Source organism: Varroa destructor, unplaced genomic scaffold (genome assembly GCF_002443255.2).
Source record: "Varroa destructor unplaced genomic scaffold, Vdes_3.0 BEIS01000002.1, whole genome shotgun sequence".
NCBI classification, from domain to species: Eukaryota; Metazoa; Arthropoda; class Arachnida; order Mesostigmata; family Varroidae; genus Varroa; species Varroa destructor.
In genome coordinates this window covers 55,722,651-55,742,510 of record NW_019211455.1, presented here as the reverse complement: position 1 = coordinate 55,742,510, position 19,860 = coordinate 55,722,651, and the positions used below count along the sequence as shown (strand labels likewise).

At 38.0% G+C, this 19,860-nt stretch overlaps 1 protein-coding gene across 19 annotated transcripts in view; it reads right to left on the bottom strand.

Annotated features, from left to right (window-relative positions):
• Nucleotides 1-19,860, bottom strand: part of Mvl (solute carrier family member malvolio) — a 26,769-nt gene extending 6,909 nt beyond the window's left edge. For 4 of the 19 annotated variants that reach the window (XR_015320782.1, XR_015320783.1, XR_015320780.1 and 1 more), the window contains exons 1-13: nucleotides 18,873-19,502; nucleotides 7,947-8,172; nucleotides 5,642-5,764; nucleotides 4,957-5,066; nucleotides 4,598-4,714; nucleotides 4,055-4,290; nucleotides 3,369-3,586; nucleotides 2,925-3,134; nucleotides 2,619-2,705; nucleotides 2,181-2,317; nucleotides 1,635-1,845; nucleotides 1,196-1,286; nucleotides 315-484 (exon numbers count right to left, since the gene is read on the bottom strand). Coding sequence is in view for 13 of the 19 variants with exons in the window: in XM_086979793.1 (XP_086835919.1) it covers nucleotides 360-484; nucleotides 1,196-1,286; nucleotides 1,635-1,845; nucleotides 2,181-2,317; nucleotides 2,619-2,705; nucleotides 2,925-3,134; nucleotides 3,369-3,586; nucleotides 4,055-4,290; nucleotides 4,598-4,714; nucleotides 4,957-5,066; nucleotides 5,642-5,764; nucleotides 7,947-8,102 (1,821 nt within the window). In the remaining 6 variants the exon portion in view is untranslated. Of the gene's footprint in view, nucleotides 1-314; nucleotides 594-1,195; nucleotides 1,315-1,634; nucleotides 1,846-2,180; nucleotides 2,318-2,618; nucleotides 2,706-2,924; nucleotides 3,135-3,368; nucleotides 3,587-4,054; nucleotides 4,291-4,597; nucleotides 4,715-4,956; nucleotides 5,067-5,641; nucleotides 5,765-7,946; nucleotides 8,173-8,559; nucleotides 10,279-10,306; nucleotides 12,384-12,434; nucleotides 14,212-14,233; nucleotides 14,329-18,872; nucleotides 19,503-19,749 lie in introns of those variants that run through there. The other 15 variants (XR_015320786.1, XR_015320784.1, XR_015320785.1 and 12 more) reach the window with 11 other exon arrangements.

Sequence of the window (19,860 nt, the reverse complement as noted above, 5' to 3'; positions counted from 1 at the left end):
CATCCTCTGCTTCTCAGATGAACACCAGTCAAACTAAAAAGACGGTACAGTATTATACTGAACACAAAGCGATCAGCAACGCTCCACTAATAACGTATTTACGGCTTCTTCGAGGTACGAACTACGCATTGTCAACATCGCACACGATGGCGAAAAACTACCACTCCCGACTGAAGAAAAAGAAATCATGACTCCTAACCTATTGGGCCATTGTCACCTGTCATTGTGCAAGCTTTGTATTGTATAGCCTTTATCCCTTTTAAACGACCTAATAACAACCACAAATTCAAGAAGGCATGTAAAGGGAATTTTACCTTAAGATCAGAACTCTCTTGCTCTTGGGCTCATGCGCGACATCCCTAGATGCTGACGCCTCTTGTGCCCCAATGCGTAACATTTCTCGCAGAGCTGCCTTTAATCCATTGTCGTTCATTTGGCATTAGCACCCGAACTTTTCCTTTACCGTTTTCTACGGCGGTTACTCCTAATAATGAACCTTATTAGCGACAGTACGCACTAGCCGTATCGTTTCCACGGCAAGGTATACATTGTCCTTATTTACCAGAAGTCGTCACCAAGCATTAGGCAGAGTGCTACGATATAAAAGCGATAGGTCGATCCCGTTAGATTGGCCTGCTTGAATCAGGCTCATCATTTACGACTTCAGAGTACTCACTCAACTAAGCATGGGTTATACGTGCACCCTTATTTATAAGAGCTATAATATCCGTAAAACATTAAATTCCAATGCTCTGTTTTATTTCGCAATATGGAATTCCAATACTATCTCCGTAGTAAACTACAATATCCTATTTATGATAGAAACGTATTTTTCATGCGGAAGCAGAACTACGAATGGACTGACGGCAACATGCAACGTCGTTGTAGCATAGAATTTTAGGACGACGCCAGCAAAATCCTATTTGCGCTCAGGCGTACGGTCCTTTAGTTCACTAACTGTCCGACGCGTTGAATGCAGAGTTATCTTAAACACTAGGCCACGTTACTAGGCGCGCCTCAACGATTCACTCGTTGTGTGACAATGAGCGGAATGAAGCAGTTTCTATCAATGCAAGGTATATCTACAGTCTACGGGTAAGGATCATTGCAATATCGTTTTATAGACCTCAATCCAAACTTCATAAGACTTAAACTTGCTTAGAAACAAACATGGCTTGAAATAGCGGGAACTTACCGGAGTCGATCGTGTCATCACTGCTACCTCCGCTCAATCCAGTAAGTGCAATCTGTTCAGGATCATTTAACTTCAGATACTGTCCCACGCACTGGTTAAGTTTGAAACAAACGAGCAACATATATATATATATATATATATATATATATAATATATATTAGAAATACTGAACTTTTTTAGGCAGTAAGAAACAATATTTGTTATTTTGGTGTTGGCAAACAAGTGAAGTAGTAATATCTAATATGACAATCCATAGATTTGCCAAAAAAAATCCATCTCAGTTGTTTTATGTAGCGGGTCATGTTTGCCTAACACATGAGAAATTCTTATCCATTTTTTTATTACCGGCTCAAACTCGGCCGGCCCAACGATGTGATAAAAGCTAACACTTTTCCCACATAGAAGTTTTCAGAACATAAGTCACTCTTAGAACACCTACTGGTATCGACGTGAGCGCGGTGACGCCAAAAACAACGAGCAGACAACCCGCTAAGTAGAGAATGAAGCCAATATAGAAGACGACAAAAATGGCTGTAAGTACGTAGACGAACCAGTTCTGAGTCAATTTATCCGACACCAAAAAGCTAACGAAATATAAATCGATTCCGATGACAAGTATCAACAAAACCGAGGAGAATGACTTGATCACCCTGCAAATAAATAACGTGAAGGGTTATTAAGGTATCTAGGTATAGCATTAACAATCTAATAAGTACAATACGTTTTCATCTTCAAACTATAATTAATATATTCAACACTTGTTCAAAATAAAGCAACAATACTAGAGTTCTGCGTTTCGTTGTCCAATGAGCTAAATGCTAGACATTTTTTGGTAAATATTAGGCACCTACATTAACTTTTACCACTTACATATGTGTAAAGGGTGAACTTGATGTTCACCACCTTCATGTTATTTTGAAACAGAGATGACCCTTAACAACGGATAGATATTAAAAATGAGCACGATGTAAAACATGCAACTTACTTTCCGCTTTTGAAATCTCCCATTATGCCATCATGGCATACGAATGTAATACAAGGGATTAGAGCAAATGGCAACTGTAGGGACATCAGCGCATTCAGAAGGTCGTTCATGGACGATAGCTGATTAATATCGCCAATCTGTATCAAACGAAGTTCAAATGTACAGATCATAACAGAAAAAGCTAACAAAGCAGCCACCGGAAACAAAAACCAGACATCGCTCATCTACTATTCAATAATACAGCTGAAGAATAGCTTGTGATTATATTCTTATACAAAATGTGACTAGAGGCAGACTTTGTACACATACGATTCTTGAACATTTTATAAGAAACATGTAAAAATCAATTCAAGTCTTGCCGACCACACATAACTTATTCGAATAAAAGAAGCTATATATAGAAAAAAACTTTAAAGTTAGTGGCGGATGAAGACCGACCAACGAGACCAGAAGCGTTGGTCCAATGGCGATTGTTCGGGTAATAAGCACTCGAAGCCAGCGTTGAATATTGAGGTTAAGGAAGCCCTGTATAACAAAAACACAATACGGCAAAGTCATTGCTTCGTCTTGTACCAGTTAATCATTAGAACCACAGCATCTGCAAATCACTATGTCTGCTATAAAATTAAACATGCTGACATGATTTGAGCCCCACTTAGATAGATCTGTTTCACTTTATAATAGTACGTGTTTCACTCTATTATAAATGGTGATATTTCAACGAATGCAATTTAACAAACTTACCTCCATGATAAACTGGCCAGAGTAAGTCCCAGTCATTGTTGAGCTTTGGCCAGCGGCGAATATTCCAATTGCCCAGATCATCAAAGGGCCAAGACCGAACTGACATCCAAGATAGATTCCAGCCTTGTAAATGTTTATATGTACAGGTTTATCGTCCTTCTTGAAGACATCCTTCTTATACTGTAATGTTGAATTCATGCAGAGGTCATTCTGGAAAAAAGGAACAGTCAGATTAAACGTGTGGTTTCTATTTTACAAAAGTCAGTTCGTATTTTGGATATTTCCGCACAAACTGATCCTTTATATCATGGTCTTGGACAACTCTGCCTTGAAGCTAACAAGTGCGTGTAAATATTCCATAGTATAACATATACAGCAAAAGTATCTAGAATCGCTATTTCGAGCATTTTGAACCGACGTAAATCTACAGTATCTGCCACTTACGATATCCGCATTGGTTTTTCCGTAAAGGCCCTGCGCGAAGACGGATACAACAAAAATGTTAATGATGAATGAGACCAGAAGCGCAATAGAACTTTCGATGAAGTAGTATTTATTGGCCTCGGATACACTGTGCTTGTCGCGACGATCGATTTTTCGTGATTTGACCAATGCCGAATGCAGGTAGAGGTTATGGGGCATAATGACAGCCCCGATAATACCTGCGCATAAGCAAAACATTAAAGATGAGCAAAGACAACGGGATGATATTAGTGCTGTGAATATAAGCAACAAGTGCGTTTGTCTATACACGATAACTCAAACAAAAGCCAAGATAATTATAGGTATAGGAAGCACACAAAAGCTCGATCGGGAAACTATATGGCTTTAACCATATCTAATTTGAGAAAGGCTTATCCACAAATGTCATCAAGGCAAAAAACCTATTCGTTTACTATTTGATAAATGTATATATGTTTGTTTGGTATTTTCACGTTCGATACTCAGGCCGCTAGGCATTCCCTCAAAGTGGTTTTGCTGGACCTATCTGGGCTTTTTCCGACAACTTTATTAAGCAGCATCATAACAATATAACTTAGTAGTCATTTGTCAATGCCGAAATTCGAACCAGCGATGGCCGCATGTATTTAATGAATATGTATGAGGGCAAGTGACGCAGCATTACTTACCGACAGCCTGCTGAAGTACGTCGTAATTACAACTCTCACACCATGGAATGAAAAGTCCTTTGATAACCTCACTTTGAGGGGGAGCCACCGTAACATACTCGTAACCGAATGTTCCCGCCATAATTGTGATAAGTGTCAAAAACACACATTCAAGTTTCCGCAAGCCATATTTGTCCAGTAGCAAGAACGTGAACGTATCACAAATCGTGATAATCACTCCCCAGTAAACCTGGATACTGAAACACCAGGAAATTAGAAAATGTCAGCTTCTATGATCGTTCATGACTGGCAAATGTCCGCATATATTTTTCTTTTACTGGATTAAGATATTTAAAAGTTACTAGTCTATTTGATCAGCCAACTTAGTAATAAAAAATTACAACTATACACTAGAAGATTAGCTTCAGTCTTTACAATAAATAGCTTCCTATTTGCACTTGTCTAAAATACACCTGTAAACAAACCTTAATAAGCAGAGATTCATGATTGTTTGTCAAAGTTGGAATAATCGAATCAATTTATAGCAAATATTTCTGACACTACCCTCCGTCACTGATCAGGAACAAGGCGATTGATGTTCCGATAACCTCTTGCATGTCACTGCCGACTACGGCTATTTCGACGAGGATCCAGAGGAGATACCGAGGATACTTAGGGTACCTGCCCATGAATAAAGAAACAAAGAGGACATGTGAGGCAGCGATAAGAGCAGTTGATACATGAACAACTTTGCCTGCCACTCCGTGGTTCGGTTTCGCTAAAAAATGGGTTATCAACGTGATCAAAAAGGAGAACGTAAAAGGGCATCTTAAACTATATCATGTTTGTCCATTGCTAAATAGTAGAAAGTCGTTCTTTTTTATACCCCGTAAAAAAGAAAGCGGGGTTGTTTTGTGACCCACCTGAGTCGGCAAACTTCAGCGAGGTGGTGGCCACTTACGACTCCAAGGCGGGCCGCAAGACGCTGCATCATTAGGCCGAATATTGTTGCAGTAAATAGGACCCATAGCAACTGCAATCGTTCACAATTAGAACAGACGAAAATACGCTGCCTAAGCTCATGTTATGAACATACTAATCTTATGCGCTATTAGATCATAAGAAACAAATGCGCAACACGAGAAAAATCTTTTTTTTTAATAATGATAGTAATTAAGCGGCTATTGAATATGCACAAAAATAATACTATATATTATAACTATTATTAGGTTCTTTCAAGCGGGGCATGCGCTCCTCTAGATTTAAGTTACGTATAAGGTACTACTTAAAATAAGCTAGACAGGTGCAAAAAGATACTTTTCTTAAAGAATTCCAATCACGATACTTGTTAGGCCTATATAGAATGAGGCTTGCTCTAACCGTAGATACAGACTTCATAACGAATACCCAACAGAGGTAGCTGAACACGGCATACTTCTACAACATATATAATTATTGGAACTCAAGTGTTTCGCTTTAAAAATATCGCATGAACCGAAATTTGGACCCCACCTAATAATAGTACATCACACTCACTATTCGTATGTTTTTACTTCTTTTTAGTAAGAAATTCAGTGTTATCAATGAAATTGAATTAATTTTGCTCACCTTATAGCTGGCGACAGCTCCTGATTGCAGATCCGATTCGATGTTGCCCGGGTCGAGATACGCTATGGACATCAGGAAACCTGGACCTGTGAAGGCCCACAGTTTCCGCCAACTGAACCATTCCTGAAAACGAAGCAGACCACTAGTAGGGTCAATTACTAGAAAATCATATTAATCCTTAAGGTTAACGAAAGTGTTTGCCCTGCATTTTGCCATTAAAAATAAATATTGCACAGCTTCATTTGCTTTGCCACAATGTACATCACCCTCTGTCACCATTCGATCGTCATATGTGTGTTTTTTTAACATATATTCTTTCTTGTGATTCTTTAAAAACAGTCTTTTTAGACGCCCGATAACTATTCATCCATTTTATGTTTCTTGGAAAATTAGTGAGTGTCTGAGCGGTAGCAGAACATAGTTCTCTCAATAACTGAGAATTCAATAGAACAAAATCAAAAGGATACGCGAGCTGAAGAATTAACTAATCAGCCGATCTTCTTTATAATATTCCCCGCTATAGTTAGAACAGCAGATCATTTGATTCTTATTTACAGAATTGTGTTCAGATAACCCGCCTAAAAAATACAAGTGCTGTATTACCCACTATAATAGTCTTACTTGATTGAAATCATCAAAAATGAACGCCAACTATCGAAACGCAGTTCTTCAGCACATATTCTTTATGAAATTTCGAATTTTTTGAGCATTGTATCTATTTTTATTAAAAGTAAATAATAAAAAAGTAAGTTTTTAATACTAAATCCCAACTTTTCAGCACTGGAATACTTACGCTAACAGTAATTGTCAAAATTACTCAAAGACATTTTTATGTCTATCATGTAGCTGCAAATTTCTGAACTGCCCGTGCTCATCTAAACCAGTTTTTTTTTTTAATTAAGGTTACGAAGAAAATGCGATCACGTCCAGCGCAATGAGGCAGACTTAGAGGCGAGAGTCATAGGTGGTTTACTTTAAATATGTAAAGATAAGCCAACGCAGTTGTTCTATTACGCCTTTACTAATATAGTTGTTTAATTATTTTTATCAATTAACGACCCTGGTGCGCTAATTTCTTATAAGAACTTCTTAAAATACTAGATATGTCATGCTTCTGTATGCTGCCATCTTGGCAAATCTGTTCAGACGTGCATCATTGCTCGCATACGATGGCTAACTGAATTTAAGATGGTGAATGAATCTGATGAATGAAGAATTATACTTAGTAAATAGGCTTTCATTAGTGATATTAGCTAGAAGTTAGTGATAGTTAATTCTGGTCAAAAAGCAGTTCTGTTCTTCATAATTTGTCTTCATTCATTTACCACAACTACTAAAAGGCCTTAATCGAAAATTCAGGTTTCAGAATCAGACACAAATGGTAGCATTGAAATCTCTCACTTCAACTGAGCAATTTTTTAGAGGACAATAGTTGAAATAACTGTCTTGGACAAACAGGTCGCGGGTACCTTTTTTATTCGTTGTAGGTATTATGACAGATGTGAAAGAAAAAAAGGGCAGCGAGAACCATTACTAAGCAACGAAAAAAGCGATAGGATCTTATGCAATTAAATCTTTTTTCAAAAGTCATCTTCAATTGGCGAGACCCTGAGATACTGGAAATGCAGGCCAAATTTATGTGCTCGAGTCATCATGTGTGCTATCCTAGGTCATTCTGCGCCACTCCTAAGTTCGCCCAGACCTGAGGAGTCTTTTGTCTTCTATTATAATCTACGGCTTGCGGCACAAGAAGCCAAGTGGCCTATCGTCACGATTACGGGCGTCTGAAGGCGAATATTACTAGTGAACACAAGTATCACTTTCAAGTGTCGTATTTTTTAGCTCAAATAAGCTAGAGCAATGAAATGTTTCATTTTAAATCGAGTATGTAACCCGGTATTATTGCATAATACAGTTATTGCATTTTGTCAACAAAAACTTGACGATGTGAGAGAGCTACAAAGTATTTAATAATATTCTGTTTTGGCAAGTGGTGCATTGAAAACAGTGAAATTTCGCTAATGCATGCCTATGAGACAATATCTTAACTATTAGAAAAGAAACTTTTCCTCATGAAGAGCTTACGGTATTGACGTACGATTTGTTTTTTCGATAGCTCCAGCTATTTAATACTGGGCGCTTTTGTTAACGATGACGTTTCCCCTGTGGAACTGCTTTAATTAACATACAAGCCTTTTGAATCACGTGAGTCTTGCCTTTTCTTTGAGGCAGGACATTACCTTTCTTTCTCTCAGAACTACATAACTGATACGAAAGACCCTGGTGTAGCCACCTAATTACTAACATAGGTTTTGCTGGCGGACGGCACCGCAATCTTTTCGCTGAAGTATGCATCGTCTTCATCTTTGAAGCTTTTGCGAATTGCTTTAGCATCTCGCGCCGATCTGGACGTTGGCGGACTCGAGCCGGAAAGTTGCTGGGTGGGCTCGGACGAACTCATCGTTACCTCTAATAAGGGTTAACTTACTGGCGTTGCGATAGTTCAAGCACCTCAGACAACACTGAGCCACCTGAAAAATAAAATGGGGCAAAGTAAAGTGTCAGTTAACACTAACAAGAAAAACTTAAATCATACTCATATGGATTTCATCTAGATTCTTTTGATACGCGAAAAAGCGATAAAAAATGATAGTGCAGTGAAATATCAAGCTGTGACATGTGTGGATTGATCAGGTAGCATAGGCTAGGACATCTATTCATAATGCGATACAAAAAAATTAGCGTCAAAGTATCAGTTGTATATTAAAGCTTTTCGTAATACCGTTACTGCTAGAGTAAACCCCGGAGATAAGCAAAGAAAAAGTATGAAGACATAATATAAGATCTAAAATACGTATGCGAATTTTAACTCAAATTTTATTATTAAACTATATCGTGCAGATTAAGGTTGTACCTACCTTCGTTTGCTATAATTCGGGCTAAGCGCGGTCAATTACAATTCAGATAATTTTTTTACATCGATTTTTGTCTTGATAATAATCTAGACCTTTAGATAGGATAATATCATTTGTATTTGTATATTGTATACATTAACATATACTGTACGTCTATCGGAGATAAGAGGTCACCCAGGTACACTATACTTCGAGGCAATTTTAAGCAACATCATTTATATTGCATGACAGCAACGTAAACGCCTTAGCATAGGTTCGATAAATATGCTTAGTCTGCATGAAGCTATCTGCATTCTCGTATCTAAACATGGCAATCTGTCAACCTCTGGAAAAACCAGGCAATAAAACTATCTCGTCTAAACTCTAAACGTGTATTTTCTTTGAGCAAATGGCACACACTCAGTATAAGCCAACTCTTTTGATGAAAAAAGTTCATGTGTCACGTCTCTAATTCTATATCCGTATCTCAGGCGGGCTTGTACGACGGCGAGTAAACAGAGCCATCCTAGTGAGCAAACCCTTATCGTAAATCGTCGCGTAAACGCGTTACGCCCCGAAAGCCCTTTGACCTAATATTGTTATAAAGAAGTCATCGTAGAAGCATATTATCGTGTAACGAAATCAGCAAATCCCTAGCGTTGGGGAACTAAGCACCCCACCGTTAAAGACTGTTTGAATCACGTCGTGAGACAGATACGAACTCGTATAGCATGTATTTTGTAGAAAGAAAACTGTTGGTCAATTGCGACGAGCAGAATGAGTTTGGTAACCTGCGACAAAAAGGTAAAATGTCGCAATCGGATCGTGTTATCTTTCGTAAGGGCTTTTTTTTACCCGATCTGTTCATTCACAACGCCGCCAGAAAGGACGAATCGATCAGCATCGGTGACTCGATGTTCTAGTAAACGTAGAGAAACCAGAAGAAGCAAAAAGGCTTAAAAACAAAAACTCTGGCCGAACATAGTCCGCGGCCAACGTCGCACATGATCCGTCGTCTTTTTTCATGGTACTCATACATATCAGTATGGCTGAATGGACGAAAGAGTGTCATTTGTGTCAGTTCTTACATAATCTGACAATTGTTTCATTTGTCTATGATTGGACAAGAAATTGCGCACCGCCTTGTGAGCCGGCGACTGATTCGAGTTATTATCAATACTGGGAAGCGAGCAAGGCCAAGTGAGACTGCCCGAAGGGCCATTTTGTTATCACCATTCGAATGACTGTTTTAAAAAATAAAGGTTACCAAAGTGACAAGAGAGTTAACGTAAGAAATATTACGAGACATTGTAAAACTAGAGTTTTTAACATTGAGAGGTCAGCCAGGAAAAACGGGTGACATTGATCTTTAGCGAAATCACCTCAGATGGCGCACAGTTCGCACGACACTGGGATAAGTAGTTAGATCAGGAAAGTTAAATAATACTATAGTATTACTATGAAACTTTCTCTTTTCACTAAGCGGCTACTAAGTACTATGTAAGTACTAGGTACACTATGAGCGAAATATGAGGTTGATGAATCAGCGATCTGCTGTCCCTGAATAGCGAAATTCTTTCTGTTATCAATGAGATAAATAAGCGCATCAAAAGGTCAACTTAAAATTAAATACCAGACATTAGAACATACATGTAGAGATACGTGCGTTTTTATTAGAAAACTCATAGGAAGAGGCAAATGCAAATAGGACTCTCACATCTCTACTTCGTGAATGAAGTCACTAATACCAAATAATGACGGAATTACGAACCTTTGAATTTATTTCTCCGCAGCAAACTGATCTGTCATTGAGTACACCATTATCAATTGGATAGAATTCCGCCAGGAATATTCGATTGATTAACCAATTAGTGAAAGGGACATGTTTACAAAATGTGTCATTTTCAAGACGAACTCGTTTAAGGCTGTACAAGACTACATACACACAGCTAATCTGTTGGTATCAAGAAATTGGTGACCACACAACAGGACATTGAGTAAACAATCACTAAGGTTCGACTAACTCAACAGTTTGAATCCCTGCACCAGTCTCTACTCTGCACTAAATCTACTTTCATATGTGAACTCAAATATATAGCATAGCTGGCTGGAACCGTACCGTGCTGACAGGCACTGTCCCTCGCATGTATGACGACAAACCAATTGCTAGTCTATTACTTTTAATGGGACAGTCGATAGATAATGAGTTCGAGCGACTGGATGAGATTAGTCGGGAACATGATGTTAGCGTTTCTAGCGCTAGATTTAGTTGAATCCATAGCCATTTCTATAAGTCATTGACGTGTTAATTAGAAACGCCGGTTTCTAGTCGGCGGTATGGCCGCTCCTATTGATTTAGCAATGGACTTAACAAACGAGCATATAGGAGGTATAGTTTGTTTAGGCACTAAACATTTCCTAAGATGCTGGCTTTACGATAAATGTGTAGATTTGTTGACGATATGCACCCTTGTACACCCATTAATTATCTAGCTATAACCTAGACGACTACCGCACGACCTATACGTTCAGGCGGACGCACATTTCAGTGCACAATATTTCTGGTATAATCAACTTAATTTCTGAGAAGATATATGATTAACCGGCTAACGGTCACAGAACTTCTTGATGCATAACCTTATCATAGATGGTAGCATCTACGTGCGAACCAACGACAGGCATTGCTCCCCCGTATCTAATCTAAGAACAGAAAATCCATAGCAAATAGAATTCGATGATTACGTATACATAAACTTGTTTATGAATTAATCTCACATTTAAAAAACAGTCTTCGCCCATAGCCCGAAACTAGACTTCCTACCATTTTTGAAAAAAAAAAACCAAAAAGCCTACTCTGACAAAAATATCCCCAATAATTACATATGAGAGGCAAACAGAATCTACAAGCAACAGATCTGAATAAATTTAATCGACGTTCGTTAGTACCAATTTTGAAACTTAAGCACCACATCCTAATGAGGCAGAATCAACGTTATGTTATTTGACAAAATCAAATTTAATTATTATTGTGCTAAATTAGTTCAAAATTAGTCGTTTAACATTTTACGACTATCTGATATAGGACAACGCTAGGAGCAGAAAAATGTCTAGCCTTTAATACGCACGTTCTTACGAGCTAACGCCACGCAAGCCAGCATTTAGCAGTTTGCAATATAATTTAACCAAAACGAATTATTTTGATTATCTCAACTTGGTACTACTCTGTTAGATTTTAGTGTTCATTAAAGCAGTTGTGAATATCTAGCAGTAACTTTAATGCTGCTCCTAAAACCTGTCTCGATAAGAATGAAAGTTATTCAATACACCCCAAAAAGAAACCATTTACACTAACAACCAGCTTATCCGTCCTCTGTACATAAGACTATGGTAATTGGGTTTCATTAAGAGAGCGCGTGTTGAAGTTGCAAGCTCTTTGGATGACCTTATCAAATTTAATTGTTTTATGAATGACAGCCACTGTTCCTATATTGTAAAATTTAAAATTTAGACCTAATTTCACGCTTAGTTTTCTACCTGTTAGTAGAATAATGCATTCCAAATCATGATAGAAGCTGGATTCAGAACAGATTGTACGAAAAAACGGGCATATTAAACCGATTAGCTTGTTTTGTAGTTTTTGTGTAATCCGAAATAATATGATCTAGGTAAGTAAAGAGGAGAGGAGCCTACCGGCAAGAACACTTTCTATCTTCAGTGAAAAATATCATTCCAAATAAAGGTAATAGTGCATAGGTTATTTATATCTACAATCGTTTAATTTAATATTTTTTTAAGTCCGCAATTAAACGCAAGTTCTGGATTATCGACAAAGTATTGTCCGTTTGAGAACCAAAATTAAAGAAAACATTTTTTTAACTATTACGAAACTGAATACGAACCATTTTCACTGTAGATTCGTGCTATTCGCCAATAGCACGATATTCCCATCACTGCAAAATTCTGGACGAAAAAGCTATGACAAGTGATTTTTTCGTTTACACATTGAAATTAAATTAACACCGTTAAAGGAGCTCTGCAAATGCCGAAACCGATGGTGATCTGATAATGCAAGAGTCCAAACTTATGAAAATTTTCTCTCCAAGTGCTTTGAATTTTTGTCAGTAGCCTAGCAATGTCATGACAAAAGACGACGCTCTTTCTGTTGACTAGCTGAAATTTCTTTCAATGGTTAATCTTGTCAGCTGCTGACGGTAGCTATTCAATTCGGTCGCTTTGCTTGGCAACAGTAACTCAAGCACATAATATAGCCTTCTTCTAGCAGTGATATCATGATTTGCGCATCGGTTTCAGAATAATTCGATCGATTTCTTCTGCATTTGGTTGAACACTATGAGAAGTATACGTGTTTCACATGAAAATCCGCATAATGAACACGATAAAACCATCTTTAGGCTTTTTTTTTCCGGTAACCTAACTTGATTAGAAACGGCACAGATCATTTGTTTATAGGCTTAGCTAGTAGTTGTGCCTTTATCTTAATAAAACTGTAAAATATAACAAATTTCTGTAGATATTTCTCTCATTTATGGAACACTTTATAACAAGTCTGAATTCTAAATGCATTCTCATAACGTTAGCATATCTAAAGCCGAATATTAGGTTTAAAATAACACCAATTCTATACATGAAATATATATTACTGAGTCATCTAACCATAAACACGGTCAATACTTTTTCGATAGACTAACATGGCGCAGAGATGTGCACACATTCCGATGGGGGAGATATTGTGTTCAGATAGTGTTTAATTAATGAAATAGAAGACATCGTGGTCCCTTCTTTCGTTATTTAATATAGTGCTGCTTTCCCTTTGTTAGAGCTCTGAAATGTTCTTTATCGATGGCAAGGCTTGCCTTTTCTCAGCCAAGGTCACATTGTGCACTTGTAAACCTTTTCTGATTATAGGTCGCGCAAAAAATGTAAGTTATCAGGATTAAGGAAGTTTGCGGGATTGGCAGTTCAAAACTATTGCTATACAGGTTCGTTATAAACGGCAACATAGATTACTATTCGTCTTAAAGTTAGTTTTTCAACATTGCAATTAGCGTCTTTCTAACCTGAAATACACAAGTTGTTATATATATAAGCTATAGTCTTAGTTCTACGATGTTATGTACGTGTGCATTCTTCAGATCTTTCCTATTGATATCGATGTACTTTGAAGCGGATAAGACCAACCAACTCCATTTCATTAGAAATTAATCGACAAGATGTTAATATTTTCCTAAAAGACTCGCTAGTCAAGCAAAGGCGTTGTTTATACAAACCCTGCCATTAATAAATCATACATATATGTATATATATCCATTGACACCTTTTCGTGTCAACTAACTTCTTTTAAGTCACATTGAATAGTATTCACTTATTCGGCTGCAGTGAGTGATATTACGCTATTATGCTCTCGAGGCACTCGACAGCGTTCGCAAGTAGCCACTCGTCGTTCAAGGGTTTACATGTCTATATATGTACGAGTCAGATTCGTTTGTGAAATCATAACCATGTTACAGTTGATTTTGTAAACAATAACTCAAGCGTTCAAAGCGAAAACGTCGCCAACAAGTACGCGAGATTTTTTTAGTCACCTATCGTTATCAAAATGCCCTTGAGCCTGTCCGCCCTGAAGCGGTCAGTGAACTACCGAAAAACTGTATTCTGCAGTAAAAGAAGAAAATGTTACTTTATATACTGTCCTTAGTTTTCCGTCTAGCCTCGACACATATGGCGCTCTCCGGCATCTGTTGGAGATCAACTTCATTAAGGTGCAGCAAGTACCTGTAGAAAAAACACAGATTTACAACTTCGCTAGCTTTACGTTGCCATTTACGATCGCAACGCCATAACCGATGTTGCTTGTCTCATGTCGCCACTGGTGAAGCAGTAATATACTGTGTTGGCAGGCCATGGACCATTGGGCCAACATTTTTCTGACAGTGACACCCTTTCAAGCTAACTATGTCACCTGACCAGTCGATATTTGTTGTTCCCATATTTCCAGTTAAAAACATGGTAACTTATTGTCCTATATATATATATATATATATATATATATATATATATATATATATATATATGCGAAGGTAATAAGTTACCCTTATTTTATACATAAGTATATATGTTTATCTAAGAAATAAACTAACTCAAACTAAAACGTTTATCGCTTCGAAAAGGGGAAGCTTCTTACTAAACATTTTAATCTATTTTCAACAGATATGCTTATATTTTATGCTCCAAGAGGTGTAATATTATTTAATGTCTTTATTCGGTTCCCATGAAACTTCTCTATAATAATAATGAAAAACCTAGCTTCTGGAGGGAGAAATGTTACCACAGCTCAATGTCACGTTTCTGGCACCATCACAGCTAAAAAATTTCTGTAATCAGCTTAAAGGAAAGGGGCATATGTTTCTATGGCAATTACAGTCGGTGTTCATACGATCAACTTAGCTATCAACTTCCGTGCATTCTTCTTTAAATCAAGGTTACGCTTGGCTACGAAATGCGTATTTAACGAGTAGCAGTCCTTTCATACGAAAAGGCTCAACATAGTAAACAGCTAATGACGTTGCACGGTTTCTTAATCCGCCACGGTTATGACTGGAGCGATATATAACTGGTCAAACGTCACTAGCCACTATCGACGACTTACTCCGGAGGACATCTGGATCACACCGTAAGTTGTGGATATACGACGAGCAAACGCAATTACAGCACTGAATTAGAGAGCAATCAAAGAAAAATTTATCCTGTACATTTAATTCCTGTAGAGGTGATAAGCAGGTGGGCGAACGGATGAAAAAAGCGCCTAGAGTAAAAGAGTGTAAAGGTCAACAGGTTACTGAGAAGTTTCATTATCGGTGGTTAGAAAACTTAGGCCAATTGTTCTTCACATGCAGTTATGTCACTGTGCATTAAAACATGAATATTAGATATAATTTATTCGTACGCTTGTTAAACTAAAAATAATGAACTAACCGCCGCGCCTTGGACGGGTGACCCGGTCAGAAGCTAATTATAAAAACCAGATTATGCGTCTCCTACGTGTCGGCATGCAAGACTTGATTCTAGATGCTCCGCTTGATCCTTTAATCCATATCATTATATATGTAGCCTTGAAATCTTTTGTGCAGACGCACTTCAGTAAGTAAATAAATAAATAAATAGTATTCGATGCACTACCGATGCGGTCTGTCTTATATTTATTTATTGTATACACGCTAGAATTGCGCAGGGCTGGATACAGCCTTGATGGTAACTGATAGTTACAAAATAAGTACCGCTACTCTCTCTCTTAGGTTAACTCTTCGAGTAATATTTAGGTACTAAACAGCCTAACATCAAAGAGTAAAACGGAGTAGGTGGTTCAACGAACTTTTTTTTTGAATAACAAACTTTATATTGACGGACAGTTAATTTTCAGTGAAATGTTGTTAACACACCATATGTGTGTCATACGTCATACAGGAATACGTCATCGTTCTTCTGAAACATGGCAGCGACGTTTTACTGGGTTCGAATAAGCCAGACGAATGGATTCTCCAAACGTCGTTTGCGCCATTCAAATGTGCCCTTAAACAGCATCCCTGATTTCCTAATTTTCAAAAAGATAGAGCCTTTGTTAAGTCTTGCCCTCAGTCCAATGAATTTCAATATCTGCGTTATAACGTCGTCTAGGGCCAAATCGGACTGTTGTCAAATCGTTTCATCCTTACAGACAACCCAGACTAGAGCAGCATTTTTTATTAAAATCTGATTAATAGCTTTTTAGTTGTAATTCTTCCATTATCTTTGTGACAATATGATTCTAGAAAAACGAAGGCAAAACCGAAAAAATCACGTACAAATATGCAAAGCATCAATCGATACAAGGCAAAAGTCGTTTTATAGTACGTTTGATTATTAAGCAACGCTGGGTAATGTAATACCACTGTTATCAGGATCCAAGATTACTTGTCAAAGAAATAAGTCAAAAAAGATAGCTGTTAAATAAATAGAATGACTATTTTTGACATTATGAAGCGATTGTAGCTGCACTGTTCCACGACAATTAGAATAGTCAATAAACTTAGCCTAAGCTATCTAAACTACGCTACGTCACCGCCTCGATCATAAAATATGGACAGTTCTTAATACTTGCGTTTCGCAAGTATTTAAGCAACGATCGAATGGCTCTGAACATATCTGGACGATCTGAGATTTTCGGTCGTGAGAAAAGCTATTTAGCGAAACTATTACATTATATATTATATATTTTGGTACGGTAAACTCTATTGAATCCCAGAAGAATATTTAATAATGGTAGAGCACAGTATCTATTCTAATATTTCAAGTTTTCACGTCCGGTACTACTTTAGTATATTACTACCCCAGTACCCCTGAGGACTGCTTTGGACGGCTGGCCCTCTTCACCGTGAAAAGCGGCATCCGGTTTCGAAATTAGGCCATTTCACCTGTTCATAAATTGAATGCATAAACACTTCACATCACGGGGATAGAGCTCAATGTCTATATGTTAGGTGCACTGCAGCATAGTTCAGCCGTTCTGGGGTCAGTTAACAGCTAACCGCTATTAACTACAAGTACATGAACATTATATTTAATAGTCCACGTGTTCCTGTTCAAAATACAGACCAGTATTTTCGAATACTTATTCTATATATACATATTCTATAGTCTTCAAACACTTTATTCTAATAGTTAAATTAACCGACATCATATATCTTCTGTGAAACTACCACCAGCGCGCAGCTTTAAATGACTAAGGTTCCAGATGAAAGAATCAGGGGTCACTGCTTTGAAGCGCGTTGTATCGCACAAACAATATAAAATAAAATAGTTTTTATCTTACAATTGTGGACAGAGTCAAATACCTTCGAGATTGTTTGTTAGGATATACACTCATTGTACAGAATGTGTTTTCGCAAAGAAGACATTGTCGGATGCATCAACTGCTGAAAAGCAATGCGTCACGCTAAGTACGACACATACAGCTACCCCAATATATACACCTATTTTAACTCTGTAATCTCTTGTATCTTCATCTAAACCTGTATCTCGACCTTTACTTTATTTACTTTCTTTACTTTCATATGTACTTTATTTAAATTTCATATGTATTATTGAATATTATTTGAATCTACTTGGGTTTTTCTTTTGAGTAGCACCGCTATAGCACAATGGCAACATATAAACGGTCAGCAAGAATTAGCCCCCCCGTTGTAGAAACGTTTTCCTCTTAAGTCTCGTCTTTTTCAATTCAGACTAATGTACACTCATTTTTGCTCAAGTTTGCCCGTACCAATCATATCGTACCAAAGATTAATTTCTAGATCTGTGCAAATGTTGCCGAATAAATACTCTCTCTTCAGACGCGAACTCCGAGGCTGCAAACCGCAAGAAATTCCCACAGCCATTAATTTACATGAGACCTTAAAACAACCAGAACGTGCGATTCAAATAAATCCTTCTAGAAAAAACGTTACGTCAACAGTATAAGAGCACGGGCAGAATTTGTTCTGTCCACCTCAGCTGGTTATAGTATACTGAATCGCCACTGCATAGACATTTCCGCCAGATGATAGACATTATAATATAGAAAACATCTGTGGTGACGACTGAAAGAGTACTCTGCAAAACGAACGTCAGATCGAATCTATGAGAAACGAGTCAACCACGAGGCTGGTTAGTTTCTTTCGATAGTAAGCTGTATTAATTTTTTTAAAAGCTCAATGGACCTTACATATAAACTCGGAATAGACATTTTGCGTATGGTGTTTTCATAGAATCAAGCAATTTTTTCCATAATGCTTTAACTTTTTTACGTGTGCTAAACTGAAATTTTTTTCTTCGCTGCATAATACACCTAGAAGCTAATGCTACTATATTTGCCATACTTCACGTCTGGCGGTGGAGTGATTACTTTTTTGACGATCAAGGCAAACATCGGTTTGTCATTGTCCTACCGCCAAGGTCGGAATGAATCTGGCGGCCTTCGAACTCTGGCAAATGAACTTTCCCATATATAATATATTGGTCGGTCGCTGGTAAATGCCATTGCGCACAGTAAACGGAGCAACAGCCATAATAGCAAGACTTGCCGAATTAATCTTTTCAATCGCTGCCAGGAAACAAAGCTAAACCGCACTGCATTTTAAGACTTTTATTGTTATATTTCTCTCTGTATTGTTGTTGTTAATATCAAAATTAATATTAATATCAGAATAGCGTAGTTCACAAGATTCAAGGATTTACTACCGCCTTCGTTAAGCTATTGCCGCGAGCGTCAAATAGCCCATCAATACTGACGAGTCCTCTCTCACCTCTTGATATTATTTCTCGTCGTAGTAATAATTGTAGTGCAAAGGGTGATGCCAGTGTGACAAGCAGCGTCCGAGTTGATAACTCACTTCAAGAGGCACTCAAACGTCAGTTGTTCGCAGATAGAATTTAACGTTGACATCTTTGACAACCTGTCGTAGTTGCCAACGACAACATCGGTGTTCGCAATAGTGAAAGACTAGAGAAACATGTTTAGGTGTTAACACAAATCTTTTAACCGCCTGCGCGCGAAAGCTGCCACACTGAAAGACCCAGAAGATAGCGGCAGGCCGTTCTCCGTAATCAGTGAAGAGCGATTAATGTACACATATTTTTTTCCTTGCACAGCACAGCTCGCTTAAGTCACAGACACACGGCACGATCGACTATAGCCACTTTTCCCACTTATGCTAAGGGCATTGACACAGTATGAAATGATTTTTCAAAATCTTTGCGCTTTCGATGGTATTAACAAGCACTACTAGGTACCTCGATCAGTAGCACTCAACTCTCCGGCCATCTGCTACTCCGGCGCCGTCATGTTCCATTCTCCATGAATGTGGCTGGTGCCTGCTTGGAATGGAAACGGAGACTGTCGGTTAGACAGAAAATTTCTCTAAGAAATTCGCGAGGCGGACATATAGTAAACGGTCGCGATAGATGTACCGCCGATACCATAGGCTGAGCAAAAAGCTTCTTTCAGCTCAATGTAGGGAACTTTTTCTGCTAGAGGTCACGCATAATCATGATGCTATAATGTACCAACTTTAAAAATAAGATAACTCATTTTTTCATCAAATTGGGAACAATATTTGATTCATTGCTTTCACGTTATTGTTAACTTGTGCTGTCTAGATGCACATTACAGATAGTACGTACCGTATTTATTACCCCCTTTCGTAGCCTCGGTGCGGCCGTGAAACACCTGCTGCGAACACAATGCCACTGGCCAAGCCGTGCTGACATCTAGATCCGTGCGAACACTGGCCT